General features: G+C 37.2%; 1 protein-coding gene across 2 annotated transcripts in view; it reads left to right on the plus strand.

The window, feature by feature from the left end:
- The window catches only part of Ralgapa2 (Ral GTPase activating protein catalytic subunit alpha 2), a 310,629-nt gene that overhangs the window by 21,788 nt on the left and 272,236 nt on the right, over nucleotides 1-16,605 (plus strand). For both annotated transcript variants that reach the window (XM_090351922.1, XM_090351923.1), the window contains exons 2-3: nucleotides 9,121-9,231; nucleotides 14,033-14,085. In XM_090351922.1, the coding sequence (XP_090208048.1) occupies nucleotides 9,121-9,231; nucleotides 14,033-14,085 (164 nt within the window). The remainder of the gene's footprint in view (nucleotides 1-9,120; nucleotides 9,232-14,032; nucleotides 14,086-16,605) is intronic.

Consider the following 16,605-nt stretch of genomic DNA (forward strand, 5'->3'; position numbering starts at 1 on the left):
AAGAAGGCAGGGGAGGGAGAGAAAAGAAATAACCTCACACAGCAGGTTTGAGAACAACAAACACAAAAATAAAACTATTGTTTCCATATCCTGGAGTTCATTTTGCTTATCCTTATCCTATATGGCCATATCCACATAGCTATCGAACTATTGTGGTCCTCTGCTAGGAGAATCCTGGATGTATACTACTTATTGCAAATGAGGGAAACCATGGAGCCTATGTTTCTTTGGGTCTGGCTTTCTTCACTTAATATGATTTTTTCCAAGTCTTTCTAGTTCCTTGCAAATGAAATGATGCCATTCTTTCTTATGGCAGCATAGAATTCCATTGTATATAAATACCCACATCTTCTTGATCTGTTCAATCTTCTGAGGGGCATCTGGGTTGGTTCCATATTCTTTAGAAAATTTTTGACATATAAAATAATAAAAAAGTGTACTTGCTAAATGGGGTTTGAACTTTTGGTTCTTTTTGTTTTTGTTTTTGTCATTTGTGAGGTTTGAACTCAGGGCCTGAGAGCTGTCACTGAGCTTTCTGCTCAAGGCTAGCACTGTACCACTTTGAGCCTTAGTTTGACTCCCAGTTTTCTGGTGGTTAATTGGAGGTAAGAGTTTCACAGACTTTCCTGCCAGGGCTGGGTTTGAACTGCAATCTTCAGAACCTAGCCTCCTGAGTAGGTAGGATTACAGATGCGAGCTACCTGCACCTGTCTGATTTTTTGATTTTTAAAGCTTTGTAGGAATTTCATTAAAAAAGTTTAGACTGAAAAAAGATATGTAGAAGATGAGAAGGTTAAAGAACACTGAGAGTGTAGGGGAAGTAAGGGGCTAGGGATGGGATTTCTTTTCTAATCTGATCTGGAAGTAGGATACTGAAAGAAATTTGCTGTTGCATTCGGATTTTGGGGCAGAACTTGAACCAGAAACCAGAGTTGAGGATCAAATTTGGGGTAACCTCTGTTTTATGAATCTGAACACTGAGAGTGTAGGGGAAGTAAGGGCTAGGGATGGGATTTCTTTTCTAATCTGATCTGGAAGTAGAATACTGGAAGAACTTTGTTATTGCATTCGGATTTTGGGGCAGAACTTGAACCAGAAACCAGAGTTGAGGATCAAATTTGGGGTAACCTCTGTCTTATGAATCTGCCAGAGAGGTGGCCTCTCTAACACAGGAATAATTTATGTTGGTTTTCTTTTTGGAATTTTTTGTAATCCTTGTATGTAACCAGAGTTTCTTACCCCTACCAAGTTTTGTCACCGAGTCAGAGGGAATTGTGGGTCAGAGGATGTATTTGAAATTTTTTAGTGTGTTTATGCTGGTCCTGGGGTTTGAACTCAGGGCTTGGGTGCTATCTGTGAGCTTCTTTTGCTCAAGGCTAGTGTTTTACCACTTGAGCCACAGTTCCACTTTTAATTTTTCTGGTGGTTAATTGGAGATAAGAGTCTTAAGGACCTTCCTGCCTCAGCTGGCTTTGAACTGTGATTTTCAGATTTCAGCCTCTTGAGTAGTTAGGATTACAGGCCTGAGCTACCAATATCCAGCTCAGCCATATTTTAATTTTTAAACAGTACAGTTTCAATATTTATATAGTAGTTATATCTCAGTTTTTCTCATGCATAAATACATATATGTAGAAATAAATATGATGATAATCACAATAACTTTTTAAGGATTGGAGATGTAGCCAATTGTTGAGTGCTTGCTTAGTACTGATTTAAATCTCTTGTTAAATTAATATAAATTCATTTAAGTATATAATGATGTGTTTGAAAGTTTTGCTGTTGAGTATGATGCTTCTGTTTTTTCTAATATAGCATGGAGATATATCCTAGATGGTACATAAATATTAGATGTTAGTGAAATGAATAGTCAGTTATTTAAGGTATCAGCATATTTTTGACTGTCATTATTTTGAAAATATATTAGAAATATAGTTGCAGAATGGCTCTTCATTGTTTGCTATTCTGTCATATTAATTTTATCTTGTATTTAGGGTAGAAGTCCTGACCACTTTTTTATAGTCTGAAGTAATCTTTTGTCCATTTTTATAAGACCTTTTGCCGTGATTTTTTAAAAAATCATTTTATTGTTTTCTGTGATCTTCAGGAATGACTTTTTTCTTGTTTGTAGGAAGGGATCAATAATCAACCATATTCACATAACTAAATTCTGCTGATTGGTAAATTTATTCAATGTACATTCATTTAATTTTTTTCCTTGGGTATGTGGAGATCTGACACTGTCTGTGGTATGGTGGGAGAGTCTGAGGCATACAAGTATAGAGACCTTCTGAGACCAGTAGATTTGCTGAATAGAGAATGGGGATGTTGAACATGGCTTAATAAGAAGATTGGAGAGACTATGTCTCCTTCTTTGTTTTTCCCATTCTGTCTTATTCTTGATCATATCTCAGTTTCAGATTCTGATCACTGGAGGGCTGGAGCCTTGTCTGATATGCTTTCTGCTGTGTAAACTAGTGTTTCCATAGCATGAGGATTTTGTATTTGCATATAATCAGTACAGCAGACATTTCAAAAGTCTTTATAAAGAGGCATTTTTAAGATACAAATTTTCCTTTAATAGTAATGGTGGTGTTAAAAGTATTGATGGGCTTTTGAAGCACAGCCATTCCTTGGACATTTCCTGTTTTAATACTGTTAACTCCTGAATGCAAGAAGATTTCATTGTGCAAATTTTGCCTCCTCTCCTAGGGTGATAAGATGTTCACCTATGGTTAGCACTTCATAGCACTTTATTGCATGTACAGGAAGTTCTTAGGTACACTGGTTGTTGTCAGGAGGAAGAGGCCTTCCTGGCAGTCTGACCAGTACAGGTCAGAAAGTTGACAGAAAGTTGGTATCAGCAGAACACAACCTCTGTTATTTGGATTACCTCTTTTTTTTTTTTAAACTGCTTCTCCCTCTTTAAAGAAGGTCACAGTGTGGTACATTTGGGGATACCCTCGCAGATTTACTGGCTCTTATAGCAGTTAAGCTGTTTTGTGTTGTTTCTTCTTCTTCACTGGCATTTTCACAGTAGTGTTTAATAAAAAAATCATCCTGTGCCTTGGCTGTTTCCGTGAGCCCAACAGCAACAAGCATCTCCTTTTCTCCCTTACTGTATTTGGGTCTATGCTGACTGTGGTGGTTTCTCTTAATGATTATGGGTTACATGGGGTTCGTACTCTGCTATAGGGTTGGGTTCAGTTGGGTTCCATGGCCTTTTTCACGGAAACCCACCAGCTACCTCAGGCTCCCTTAGGTAACACTGTTCCATCTCTAAGCACCTTTAGCTAAAGTAGGTCAGGAGATAATACATGAATAAGTGTGTGTGGGCACCATCCAGAGGTGTGGTAAGAGGGAAGGAATAATGAATTGCCATTTTACAAACCTTGGCAAGAGAGGAAAAGGACACCAACCCAAACAGTTTTTTGAATGGAAAATCAGAATCATATTAGCTGGAAAGTAATGGTTCATCACTAGTGACAAGCAGTCTTGACATTTCTGTATGCCCACCTGTTTATTGTACTTCGTTATTATTCTTGTTCTTACTCCTTCTAAATGACTTTTTATTAAGTTGCCAACTTTGCCTATAATTCTTCATTTGTATCTTTCCTCTATTACTACCTATGATTTTGATCATCAGGTCTTCAGTGCCATTATCCAGAAGATTTGAGTGGAAGGGTAGGGTGGTGAGGTGTCATTCCCAACCAGGGAGAAGCTGAGCATGAGCTTCTTGACAGCTTCCCACTGGGGATTCTGAATGGGATAAATACTTCCCTTCCTGCATGTAGTGTTTTCTAGCAGTCTGCCAAGGCAGGTTTTCATGAGATTATTTTATGGCCCTTATAGCTAAAAAGCAATAGAATTGCTATTGAAAATGATTATATGTGAAAGGAGATAAAAGGATAATCCCACTGGTTTCCCAAGTATGTTTGTTGGCAGTGTTTCCTGTTGTATTACGATTAAGGGATACTTAATATGGGATGGTCTGATTAAGAATATGAATTTCTAAGTCATTGAAATGGCTGTGCTTTATACTTAGGTGAGGCTGTTAGATGCCCTTTGCCAGAAGCTAGGTATAGATAAAAGAAAAACCCTAGAATTTATTTAGTGCTGACTGATAGACACTTTTCTTTTTCTTTTGGCAGTGGTGAGCCTGGGTGCTGTCCCTGAGCTCTTCAGCACGAGACTATCACTCTACCACACTGAGCCACAGCGCCCTTCTGATTTCCTAGTGGTTAATTGGAGATAAAAGTCTCAAGGAACTTTTTGTGGGCTGGCTTTGAACTGGGATTCTCAGATCTCAGCCTCCCAAGTAGTTAAGATTACAAGCATGAGTCATCAGCACCCAAATAGAAGACATTCTTATAAGTATTTGACACATATTCATTTTTATCACCACAGCAGACGATAGCATGGGAGCCATTGCTAGCCCCATTTTTCAGAAGGGATTGAGGAGCAGAATGTTTAACTTGTCCATGACTCTGTAGCTTCTGTGCTTTGAACTCCAAGGGCTTTGCTCTCAGTTTTAATATTGCCTTTTAGCTAGATATGGAGGAATTGTTAACAGGAGGTTTTAGTTGGACAAATAGGTAGGAGAAAGTGGTCTTTGGCGTGGCATATAAATTTGAGATATAATGACAGGTAGCTTATTTGGCAAACTCAGCAAGGTAGTTTGCTACTTGCTTCCCTGTGGTTAATTTGAGTATTGTGATAGTAGTAAGGTAATATCCTTAGTGTCTGACAATCACAGGCTGTTTTTAATCAGGTTCTGCTGCCTGGCCTCTTCCTCCCTTCTCACCCTTTCCCCCTCCCCCCAGCTCTTCTTCACTATTCTGTCAGACTGTGGGGAGGTACTTGAGTTACTGCTTCTGTGTTCTTTTTTCTTTTATCTTTTGCCTGTCCTGGGACTTGAACTCATGACCTGGGAATGTCCTTGGGCTTTCTGAAAACTAGTGCTCTGTCACTTGAGCCACAGCACCACTCCAGCCTTTTCTGTGTATGTGGTATCGAGGAATCAAACCCAGGACTCGTGCATGCTAGGTAGGCACTCTACTACTACTCTACTTCATACCTTGGATTTTTTTTCTGCTGCTCCTTTTCTAAATTCCTTACAAGTCTCAAAACTCCGAGTTTTGATTTACTTTCATTTGCCTTGGAGGGTTTTGATGTCAGAAGCCACAGGCAGAAATTCTGCCCACATCCTGACTATGTGACCTTGGGCAGCTCATTGGATATTCTGGTTCTGAGTTTTCTAAATTCTCTAGACCACACCTGTCTCATCTACTTCACTGGGTTGTGGCGAGGGTGGGAATAGCATTCATTCCTGAAAATGTCTTTTTTTTTTTCTTAAGCATTTATTTTTTTTATTAAAAGATTTTACTAACACTCATTTTTTACATCATATTTCAAATGCCATGCTTAACAAACAAGTATTCAAGAAGGAAATTTCTCTATATAATCACTGACACATAAATTTTAGAACATAATTAAAGTGAAGCTGAGAGGTTGTATATCATAGATACATATCAATCTAGATAATAAAACATTATGTCTGTAGAGTATATATCCCATCATAGATTTTTATGTCTATGTATTTTTATATATTTATATTTATATCTCCAAGACCATATCAGTAATCTTGGGTACTCCAATATTGAGTCATTGCTCTTGTACTGTTGGATCTGATATCCACATATTAAGAAAACTATGTGCCTTTTGTTTCTTTGGTCTTGACTTATCTCACTCAACGTGATTTTCTCTAGTTTCATCTACTTCTTGTCTTTTGGCTATGTATCTATGTACCATTTTTTTGTATCCATTTATCTGCAGTAGGGCATCTGGGTTGTTTCCATCGCTTGGCTATTGTGAATATTGTAGAGATGAACATGGCTGTGCAGGTGTCCTTATCATATCCTGGGTTATGATGCTTAGGGTAGATGTCCAGGAGCGGTATAATAGCTGGATCATAGGGAAAATCTATTTTTAGTTTTTAGATATTTTCATGAGTCATATGGCCAATTTCAATGTTTTTGGAATATAGTTCAAAGTTTGAGAAAAGTTTTCTTTCAAATAAGTATCATTGCAATCAAGTTACAGTAGGATTTCTTCATGGCAAAAGTTCTTTCACTTAGGCTTAGCATCAACTGTTCCCTCTTGTCTGTAAGTTCTATTTCTCATAATGATTAAAATTTTATAACAAATAAACAGACCCAGCCAGTCTGTAATCTTAGTTTACTTCCTTTTTACATAGGATTTATACTTAATCTGTATTACTGTATATATCTCCATTCCTTTCAACCTTTTAAAGTACATTTTATTTTTATTTTTAATTTTTTTCATATATTTTTTATTGTAATTAATAGAAGGGTTACATTATATTCACCAGATAGAAGGTGCATTACTTTACAAACATTGATACTCTTTCTCATGTTTTGGTCCCCATTTCCCCCACCCTGTCCCTCCTCTTGTTTTCCAGCCTTACCTATCCTATTGTTTTTAGTTTTTTTTTTTGAGAAACCTCCAAACTGCCTTTCAGAGTGGCTGTACTAGTTTACATTCCCACCAGCAGTACAGTAGGGTTCCTCTTTTTCCACATCTCCACCAGCATTTGTTGTTATCTGAGTTCAGAATATTGGCCATTCTGATTGGGGTAAGGTGATATCTTAGGGCTCCTTTTATTTGCATTTCCTTTTTGATCATGGATCATGAGCATTTTCTCATGTGTTTCTTTGCCATTTTAACCTCTTTTTTGTAAGTCTCTCTTTAGTTCCCTTGCCCACTTAGTGATTGGTTTGTTGGGTTTGGAGGTGGGGGATTAGTTTCTTGAGTTCCCTGTAGATATTGGATGTTAAGCATTTGTCTGATATTGGTAAATATCTTTTCCTAGTTGGTTGACTGTCTTTCTACTTTAATAGCTATGCCTTTGTCTTTGCAGAAACTTTTTTAGGTATTCCCATTTGTCAAGTCCCTGAAATTGTCTTTAAAGTATAAAGCAGACCTGCTGTTTGTAGCTATTTATTTGTTACTTGTACCAGCCTGAGCTTAAGACATGCCTTTGTTACTGCTGCTTTGTTCCCCTAAGCATCCTTGATTGATGGCTTTTGGTTGTTTACTCTTTGTATTTCCTATCCTGTGACACATGTGTTAGTTGGCATGGGAAGGGGATCAGTAAGTGTTTGAAAGAGTGGGTCTAGAAAGTCTATCTGAAGAAAGCTTATAGTTTACACTTTTTTTCCCATTGAGAAAAGCATTTTTTTTTTTGGTGGGTCGTGGGGCTTGAACTCGGTCTAGGCTCTGTCCCTGCACTCTTCAGCTCAAGGCCCTACCCCTGAGCCTGGATGGTGTCCCAGAGCTCTTCAGCTATTGCTCTAACCTTGAGCCAAGCCCCCCTTCCCCTTTTCTAGAGGTTAATTGGAGATAAGGGTCTCACGTCCTTTTGTGCCTGGGCTGGCTTTGAACTGGCATCCTCAGATCTCAGCCTCCTGAAGAGCTAGGATTACAGGCCTGTGCAGATCTTAGCCTCCTTAGTACCTAGGATTACAGGTGTGAGCCACTGCACCCGGCTAAGTAAAGCCTTTCTTTGTCAGGTTTTAGGATAGGAGAAAAACAAGGAAGAGCTCAGGCAGTGAAAAAACAGACCTAGTCTGAGTGTGGGGTGGGATTGTATTAGTTGACTATGAAAAGTAAATGGAGCTGGTTGGAGTTAGTGTGCTTCTGGCAGAAGACAGTTAGTGGAGCATGGGCTTGTAATGTACACTAGAATTAAAATGTGCAAAATCCTTTCTGGCAGATTCTGTATAAGGCCCACAAGGATTCCTTGGTAAGCTTTTGTAGTTCATGAGACTGATATTACCTATGTGATGAATGACGCTAATTTTCTTCCTATTAATTTTCATACTGTTAAATTAATTAGTTGCTAAGAGTTTCTAGTGCTCTGTGCTCAGATCTACTTTGTTAAAATAAATATGTGAAATTGGCAGTTCATATGTCTTTACAAATACCTTATGAGCCTTATTTCAGAATCAGGGATGAGTTTTACATGGAATAGCCTTATGTATTAACCAAAGGAACATAATTCTAAAGATTCTCCTGTATTATCATTATTATTATTATCTTTTTTTTTTTTGCCAGTCCTGGGCTTGAGCTCAGGGCCTAAGCAAGCACTGTCCTTGGACTCTTTCGAGGCTAGAACTCTACCACTTGAGCCTTAGCACCACTTCCAGCTTTTCTCTATGTATGTGGTACCTAGGAATCAAACCCGGATCTTTGTGCATGCTAGGCAAGCACTCTACCAACTAGGCCAAACTCCCGGCCCCCATTATTATTATTTTTCTAGAATTTGAACATAGTAGTGGATATGGTTATGTACATTTACAATATAAAGACTAAAAAAGCACTGATACCATTCTGTTACAGATTGAATGAAAACACATTGTTGTTGTTGTTTTTTAATCCTTAAAGAATTTTTTTTAATTTTAATACAATTTTATTATACTTTAAGGTTACTTGTTTTTTTTAATATATTTTTTATTGTAATTAATAGAAGGGTTACATGATATTTGCCAGATAAATGGTGCATTAATTCCCACACATTGATACCCTTTCACATGTCATGGTCCCCATTTCCCTTCCCCCCTCCCCCACCCCTCATCTTGTTAATCCTTAAAGAATTTTAAGAAGGCTATTCTAACTTCCCTCCAGTTAGTAAGTTTGTAGTTCCAAAACATTAACTCCTTAGTTAGGACCCTGTAAATGGTACAAAAAGCTGTTAGATAATAAAAATGTACAGAGATGTGATAGTAATAGATAACTACTCTGACTCTCAGAGTTGTGGGTGTCAGACTTCCCCTAACATGAAATGATCTTGCTCCTCCCCAGGCCCTCCTGCTTTCCCAATTGGTCAGTGAGTACTTGTGTCCCGTCAGCCCTAATGTCCTGGAGTCACCTCAGAGCCTTCTGCCACAGGTCTTTGTGGTTGATGGTGCCCCAAATGCAATTTAGAACTCTCAGGGGAGAATAATGAATAAAATGAGTTTTGTTTGCCTTACTTTCTTTCTGCTTCTGAAAAGATTGTTTCTAAATTCTAAATGGTGTAAATGGAAATTTTCTTTTCAGATAATGTGGATGCAAGTGATCTTAAGCAGTTTTTTGAGACCAACTATTCTCAGATATATTTCATCTTCTATGAAAATTTTGTAACACTGGAAAATAGTTTGAAATTAAAAGGTAAGCCTTCTCTACATTTTTGAAAAATATTCAGGAAATATTATAGTTTGTATATAGTTTATTTATTGGCTCTACACTTTTAGCTTTCATTCCTTGAAGGCCTTTAGCAAGTATGTGGGATCATGGTGCCCTGGTTGGCATCTTGGCTTCCCTTGAGCTTTCACTTATACAGGTGTTAATTGAATCATAGAAGGCATAAGTTCCAAAGGAATGATTAACCTAAAAAAAAGGAATGAAAAATAATACAATGTTTTAAAACTCCATTAAAAGTCCGAGTGAAATAAAAACAGAAGTGCCTGCTTTTCTGGACTTCCAGTACTGCCTTACAGAAGCAACCACTATGCAAGATTTCCTCCCATAAATATTATTAGTGTATTAGGTTTGCATGTTTTTTGTATATGGTTATACCAATATTTAAAAGATCCCTTGAAAAGAAACCCCATAATGCCAGACTTAACACCCTTCTATATTTAGGTGGCAGACTGATCCCACCTTTCTAGCTGTTCCTCTTGGGAAAAGTTACTTATCCTCCTTCTGAGTTAGCTTCCTTCTGTCAACATTAAACAGATAGATAAACAGGTATCCTAGGATTTCAGGGCAGAGTTTGCCCACATAGTACATGTTAATAAGTATTAGCTGTATTGCTATTTTAGTTTTGTTTTCATATAATCTATTTGTAACATTATTTTATTTAGGAAAAATAAACTAATTTATTTTTCTACTCTCTCACACCACTCAACGTAACATTCTTATGCTAGTCTCTAGAGGACACCAGTAGGTGACTTCTGTCATTTTAGTTCTGCCATAGGCTACCCGAAGATAGTGTTATATCCTACATGTTAAAGTCTCAGTGCCACGAGATTACTCACACTTCAAATGCCAGTCACAAGGTCCAAGTCTACCTTTCACTACAATCTCCTAATTATCATTGGAGATTCTCATGACGCATTCTTGAGTTCAATCAGTTTGCTAGAGTAGTTTTCAGAATGCAGGGAAGCACCTAACTTATTTATCCATTTGTTACATGTTTACTCATTTGTTAGAAGTAGTTAATACACATTTAAAAGGATAGATTTGAAAGGATAGAGTTTGGAAAGTCCTATTGGAACTTACTTCCCTTGTGGAGTTAGTATCTACCACCCTCCAAGCATATAGATATGTTCCTATTCACCAACCTGTAAGCTCCTGGAACTCTCCTTTTGTTTTATTTTTGTTTTTTCTTTTTTAATGTAGGCTTTGTTCCATAGGTGTGATTAATTGTATTATTGACCATTGGTAATGTATTCAACCTTCTGCCTTGCTCCCCTTCCTTTGGATGGAGTGGATGGGGCTCACAGAAGGACTTTAGTGGGGGTGGGGATAGCACTGTAGCTGGAGGGCAGAACCTGAGCAAAGACAACTAGAGTGTAAGCTTAGAGCACATGTGAGGAATTCATTTCTTTTTGTTGCAATGTAAGGTATAAGATAGAAATCTTTAGGAAATCAAATTATTCGTGCTAGGAGCCTTGTATTCTAGGCTTAAGGAGTTTGTACTTTGTTTTTAGGTAGTTAAAGCTCTTAAGAATATTTGTCTTTAATGTGGATTGTAAATGGAGAGCAGTTAGGAGACTGGTGATACCTGGTCTGTGTGAGAACTAGTGAAGTCTAATCCATTGAGGCTAAGGGAAGAGTAAGTATGTCTCAGTCTCAACATTATCATCCATGAGGTTGGCTGTATGGGAGAGGTAGAAATGAGAAAGGCTTTCAGGAACCCCTGTCTGACTTGTGAGGTGCCTTTGTAGCAATGGGAACCCTGCAGAGGAGTTTGATTTAAGAGATAAGAAAATGGGAACTGCTTTGGGCATGCTATATAGATGGTATCAACAGTAGAAATATAAGGGACTGGAGCATGGAAGGAGATAAAATTATATTATCAAGGGAGGAAGTGTATTTAGGAAAAGGGAGTGATGATTAGAACTTCAGGGCAATTCCTTCTTTTGTTGGACAGATAAAGAGGAAAGAGATAGAATAATGGGAGAGGTACCACTTAAGTGTTATTTTACAAGCTCAGGGAAGACAGAGTTTAAGGCATGAAAAATTGGAAGGTGTGATGGCACAGAAAGGTAAGGTATAGCTTGACTAGGAAATGAGAACACATTGCTGAGTACTGAGGGGCAGTTCCAGGTAAGGAGCCAGACAGATGGACATGGAGTGGCAGGACAGTGACTGGGGAAAGTTACCCATGGGAATAGCCTTTTAGAACGCTCATATGAAGACAAGATTATGCCTCAGAATAGTCATGGGAAGGTGCATCTTTCTGGATGTTGGCAGACTGAGGAGATGAGTAGCAGAAGAGAGAGGTAAGATGGTATTGTTACTGAAGAAATAGGTTGAGACAGTGTCAGGTAAACAGAAGAGAAATGAAGAAGAGTGCACTCAGTGACCTTAAAGGAGGGAAAGGATGAAGAAGGATGAATGCAGTCAAAGCGACATGTTAGTGTACAGATGAAAAACTTCAAGGATTTCTGTTAGATGCTGTGGTTGCTCTAGTTAAGCAGAAGCAGATGTCAGGCATGGAAGAAAAGAGATTTGGAAGGGAAGAGATTTGTAGTGGGATCTGACATACAGCAGATGGTTTGGAGTCTTACTGAATGATGTAGGCTCTACTCAGCCATCATGTGATATATGAGTGTGTAAATCTTGTTTGCCAGTCCATTGTTTTTTCTTAATGGATTTCTCAGTTTCCTTTTCTGTAATTTATAATCGATATAAACCTAGAACTTCAATTAGAACAAAATTTTAGTCAAATTGGTAGTTATTTCAATGTCATTCATTGTACACTGTGTAAAAAATAAACCCAAATTTATACAACTTGTGGGTAAGGACAGGAAGGGGAAAATAAATTTTAGAACTTTTGGTCAGATTTTTAGTTACTTTTAATATGAAATGATCTGATATTTAATGGTACCACCTAGCTTTGCTCCTTTTCACTTTCTTTCAAAGATGTGTGAAGGAATAAAATGTGATACTGTGTGTAATCAAAATAGCAATGAAACAATGCTGTAAACTTAGTACAAAGCCCAACTACCAAAATAAAATTCAAACATTTCTAAAATGATCTCTCTTCTTTTTCTTTTCTTCTTCTCCTCCCATCCATTTTATTTTATTTTTTGTTTAAGACAATGTGGTGCTTCAAGACTTCATTGGTTTGTTATATGGAACAAAACTCCAAGCAGAGTACCTTGAAAGAACTATAGTACTGCATATGGCTTTCTAGGTCTGCTGGAAAATTTTGGTTTAGGCTGACTTGTGCCGCTGAGGTCAACTGTAATTGAATGTTGTCATTTCCATGTCTTTGAACTTGACTAGAATGCCTTAGTCCTCCAAGGTGGTTTCTCAGTTCACCAGCTGGTAGTGTAGGTTGGATTCTGTAATGTGGTGGACTCAGAGTCCCAGACTCAGCAAACTACCTCACATTTGCTAATGTCTCATTGGTCAGAAAAAGTCACATAGCATCCCAGATTTAAGGGATAGAGAAAAAGACATCTTTTGGTGCCTTGTTTTGCAGTCTATGACAAAGTCTCCATGAAGAACAAATAGAAAGTGAGTTTTGAAATTTCTTGTTTTTAGTATTATCTCTGTACTACTGGAGTACAGTTCCAGAAATGGAATAAAAGAAAATGTTGACTGGGAGTAATGGAAATCATTTTATGATAACCTCAGTCATCTAGTTGTTCAGGTACAAACCTTGGCATTATTGGCACTGCTGAATGCATCCAGGATCATTGGCCTTTTCTCATTGCCTCCATTGATAACACTGAAGCTCCCAGTATCTTCACTGGACTATAGCAGTGGCCTCAGAAAGGGTTTCCTAGTTCCCCTCCCTTTTTTTCCCCCTTTCTCCATAGATCTGTAAGGCTTCAGTTAGATTAGGGATCTGAACTTCTATCTTGCTGACTTTTAATTTTTTTTAGAACAGTCATGGGGCTTGAACTTTGGGCCTAAGTGTTGAGCCACCAGTATCTCTGGTTTTCTTGTGGTTAATTGCAGATAAGAGTCTCATGGACTTTGATGCCTGGGCTGGCTTTGAACTGACATCCTCAGATCTTAGCCTCCTAAGTAGTTAGCGTTACAGGCATGAGCCATCAGCATTGGCTTGCTGACTATTTTTTAAATAAAGTTACAAGTAAGCTTCTATAGAACACATACCCATCTATTTATGGCTTGCCTGTGGCTGCTTTTGTAAGAGCTAAGTTGAGGGGTTAAGAGAGAGGTCTGCAAAGCTTAAATACTATCTGATCTTTTACTGAATAAGCTTTCCAGTTCCTAAGTTAGATAATGTAAGCCAAATACTTTAGCAAAATGGCTAATTCATAGAATCTACAATAAATGGTAATTGCTGTTTGAGAAACATATTGTAGTTTTATAATTTTCATTACAGTGTGGATTTGCCCAGAGATGCAGATACTTACATTACAAGCTACATGCTTTTTAAAAAAAATTATGATGCTAAAACCATGTGTATTCTGCCATGATTTGAGCTGCTAACTAGTTGAGAAATTAACAGATAACCTGCTAAGGTCTAGTGATTACTTGGGAGCTGTGTTTGCACAACTAATAAGAAGTGGTTCTGTTAGATATGGACCCAGCTCAGTGGGCTTTTTTTTCTATCTGCATTCCTAGTGTATTCCCCATACTACCTCTAGGTAGTTTTTGGCTAGATGTATGCATAGTGATTTCAAGATATTTAAAAATACAATTTGTAATATCTTTATATTTAAATATCACCATGGTAATTTATTTTTTATTCTTTAATTTCCAGGGAATAATAAATCACAAAGGGAGGAGCTGGACTCCATCCTCTTTCTTTTTGAAGTAAGTTTGGTTAATTCCTTTGGCTTTTAAATATTTTGTTAAAAATAATATAGATAGTTTTACTTGATAAAAATAGAAATGGCTATGGATCGATATGTATTTCATTCCTCTCTTTTCCTTCCACCTGCCTACTTTTTTCCATATATTTTTATTGTAATTAATAAAGGGTTACATTATATTCACCAGATAGAAGGTGCATTACTTCACAAACAGTGATACCCTTTCTCATGTCTTGGTCCCCATTTCCCTCACCCCCCCACCCCTCATCTTGTTTCCCCCCTTCCCTATCCTGTTTCAAATAACCAAATATGCATATATACAATATCAGACAACAAGGTGAAATACTGTAACAATATGAGATAACCAAGGGACAGAAAAAGAGATAAGAAATAATGTACATTAAGGACAACAATCACTCATTATATTTGCCTACCTACTTTTATAAAAGTGGCTGAAAAGAATGCTACTCTTTTTTTTATTGTGGAAGATTTTTTTCCTATGAGTATCTAAATGTGAAGTTATTAAGTGAAAGTGTATATACATTTTAGGTAGTAGAAGCTATGTTACTGGTTCATAAAGGTCATATGAAGTTTTATTTAAGTGTAATATAAATTTACTTTTGTTACTGCAGATGGTTGTCTTTATTAATATATGTAAATAAGCACTACAAAAATTCACTGTTTTAGCAATAGATCTTTCTGATCACTAGTAGGATTGTGATGTTTGTATGTCTTTGTTAATCTTATATTATCTTTAAAGCTGTAACAGTGTTTGACTTTTTTTTAGATCTATTAAGTTTAAAATAGATACCTGGAAAACTATATTCATAATTGAATTATAAACTCTGCAAGTTAATTTTTATTCATGGTTTGAAGAGATAGTGTTAATTTTTATTCATGGTTTGAAGAGAGAGTGTTATTTTTATTCATGGTTTGAAGAGATAGTGTACTTGATTTGGTAGGCAAAGATGATATTTTATTACAGTATATGTGTTATGGACTTGCTGAGAAGACATGGGAAACTTCTACTTGGAACTTCTCCTTCTCACGGTTGGAACTCAGTAACTGTGGTTCCCCTCTTTCCTTTGAGGTATTTCCTTCTTTCTTAGAAATCTAGGCACTGATTCATAGCATATTTTGTAGTGGTTTCCTGTGGTTAATTTCCTAGGAATGAAATCTGTGAAGAGGAGTTATATTTACCAGATGCTTTAATTAACCTTATCACTTAAATCATACGAAAAATTCCACTGACTTTGTTTATTTCTGTAATGGAAAATGGGTTTACTACAAAATAGTTAACAAAACTTCTGACACCATCTTCCTGCCTCATGTTCTATATATAGGTGTTCTCTTTTCTCACTTCTAGAGGTAGTCATTCCTGGCACAGTCTTCTTATTTTTTATTTTATTTGTGTTTTGTGCCAGGCTTGGGGCTTGAACTCAGGGCCTGGGCACTTTCTGTGAGCTTTTTTGCTCAGATTAGCATTCTTCCACTAGAGCCACACCTCCATTTCTAGCTTTTGGTAAGTTATTGGAGATAAGACTTTCAGAGACTTTCCTGTACCTGTCTGGCTTTGAACCAAAATCTTCAGATATCAACCTTCTTAGAGGTGAGCCACAAGCAGCCAGCACATTATATTTCTTTTAAAAATGAGTAATAATTGAAAATTTAAAGGTACAATTATTTAAGGGTGTCTTTTATCTTCAGCATTATTTCTAATATCTATCCACAATTTTAGTTCTGGTTCATTCATTCCTACTGTTGGCTTCATCTAGTTTGGTAAAATTTGTTTTGAAAATTATAGATGGGCTTTAAAGTTTTCAAATTTTTCTTTTGAATTGGTTGAGATTATTATGTGATGATTCTTTTGATAGTAAGATGGTAAATTACAGTTCTAGATTTATGGGTTTATAAATTGGTTGCATTTATGGATCTATACTCATACCTGAGGTTGGCCTTGTTTTCCTTTCTAATATTGTTTTTGGCTTATCCTGCTGTAAAGGTTGTAGAACCTGTTGTTATACAATTCCTTCCCCCCCCCCCATCCTATTCTTCCTTCTTGCATTGGAGGTTGAAATCAGGGCCTCACGTTTGGTAGACAGGTATTCTACCACTTGAGCCACTCTTCCAGCACCTTTATGGATTGGTTATTTTTTGAGACAGAGTCTTGTTTTATGCCTGGTCTAGTCTGAGCTATGGTATTACTACTTGTGCTTCCCTGTGTTGCTGGGAACACCAGGTCTGTGTTAATGCACCGGGACATAGTACTTCTCCCTTAGATATGGTTAACTGGTTTATGCGACTGGAGTCTTCTGAACTTCTTTTTTCCTGGGTTGGTCTTGAATCATGATTCTTCAGTCTTTACCTCTCAAGTTGATAGTATTTCAATATTGAGGCATGTTCCTGGCTTTCTTTTTTAGCTAGCACTCTATCACTTTGAGCCACAGTGTCATTTCTGGTTTTCTGGTGGTTAATTGAAGATAAGATATGATTGAAGATATGGACATTCATGCCCAGGCTG

Source organism: Megascapheus bottae, chromosome 18, assembly GCF_031878675.1.
Source record: "Megascapheus bottae isolate mThoBot1 chromosome 18, mThoBot2.hap1, whole genome shotgun sequence".
Lineage (NCBI taxonomy): Eukaryota > Metazoa > Chordata > Mammalia > Rodentia > Geomyidae > Megascapheus > Megascapheus bottae.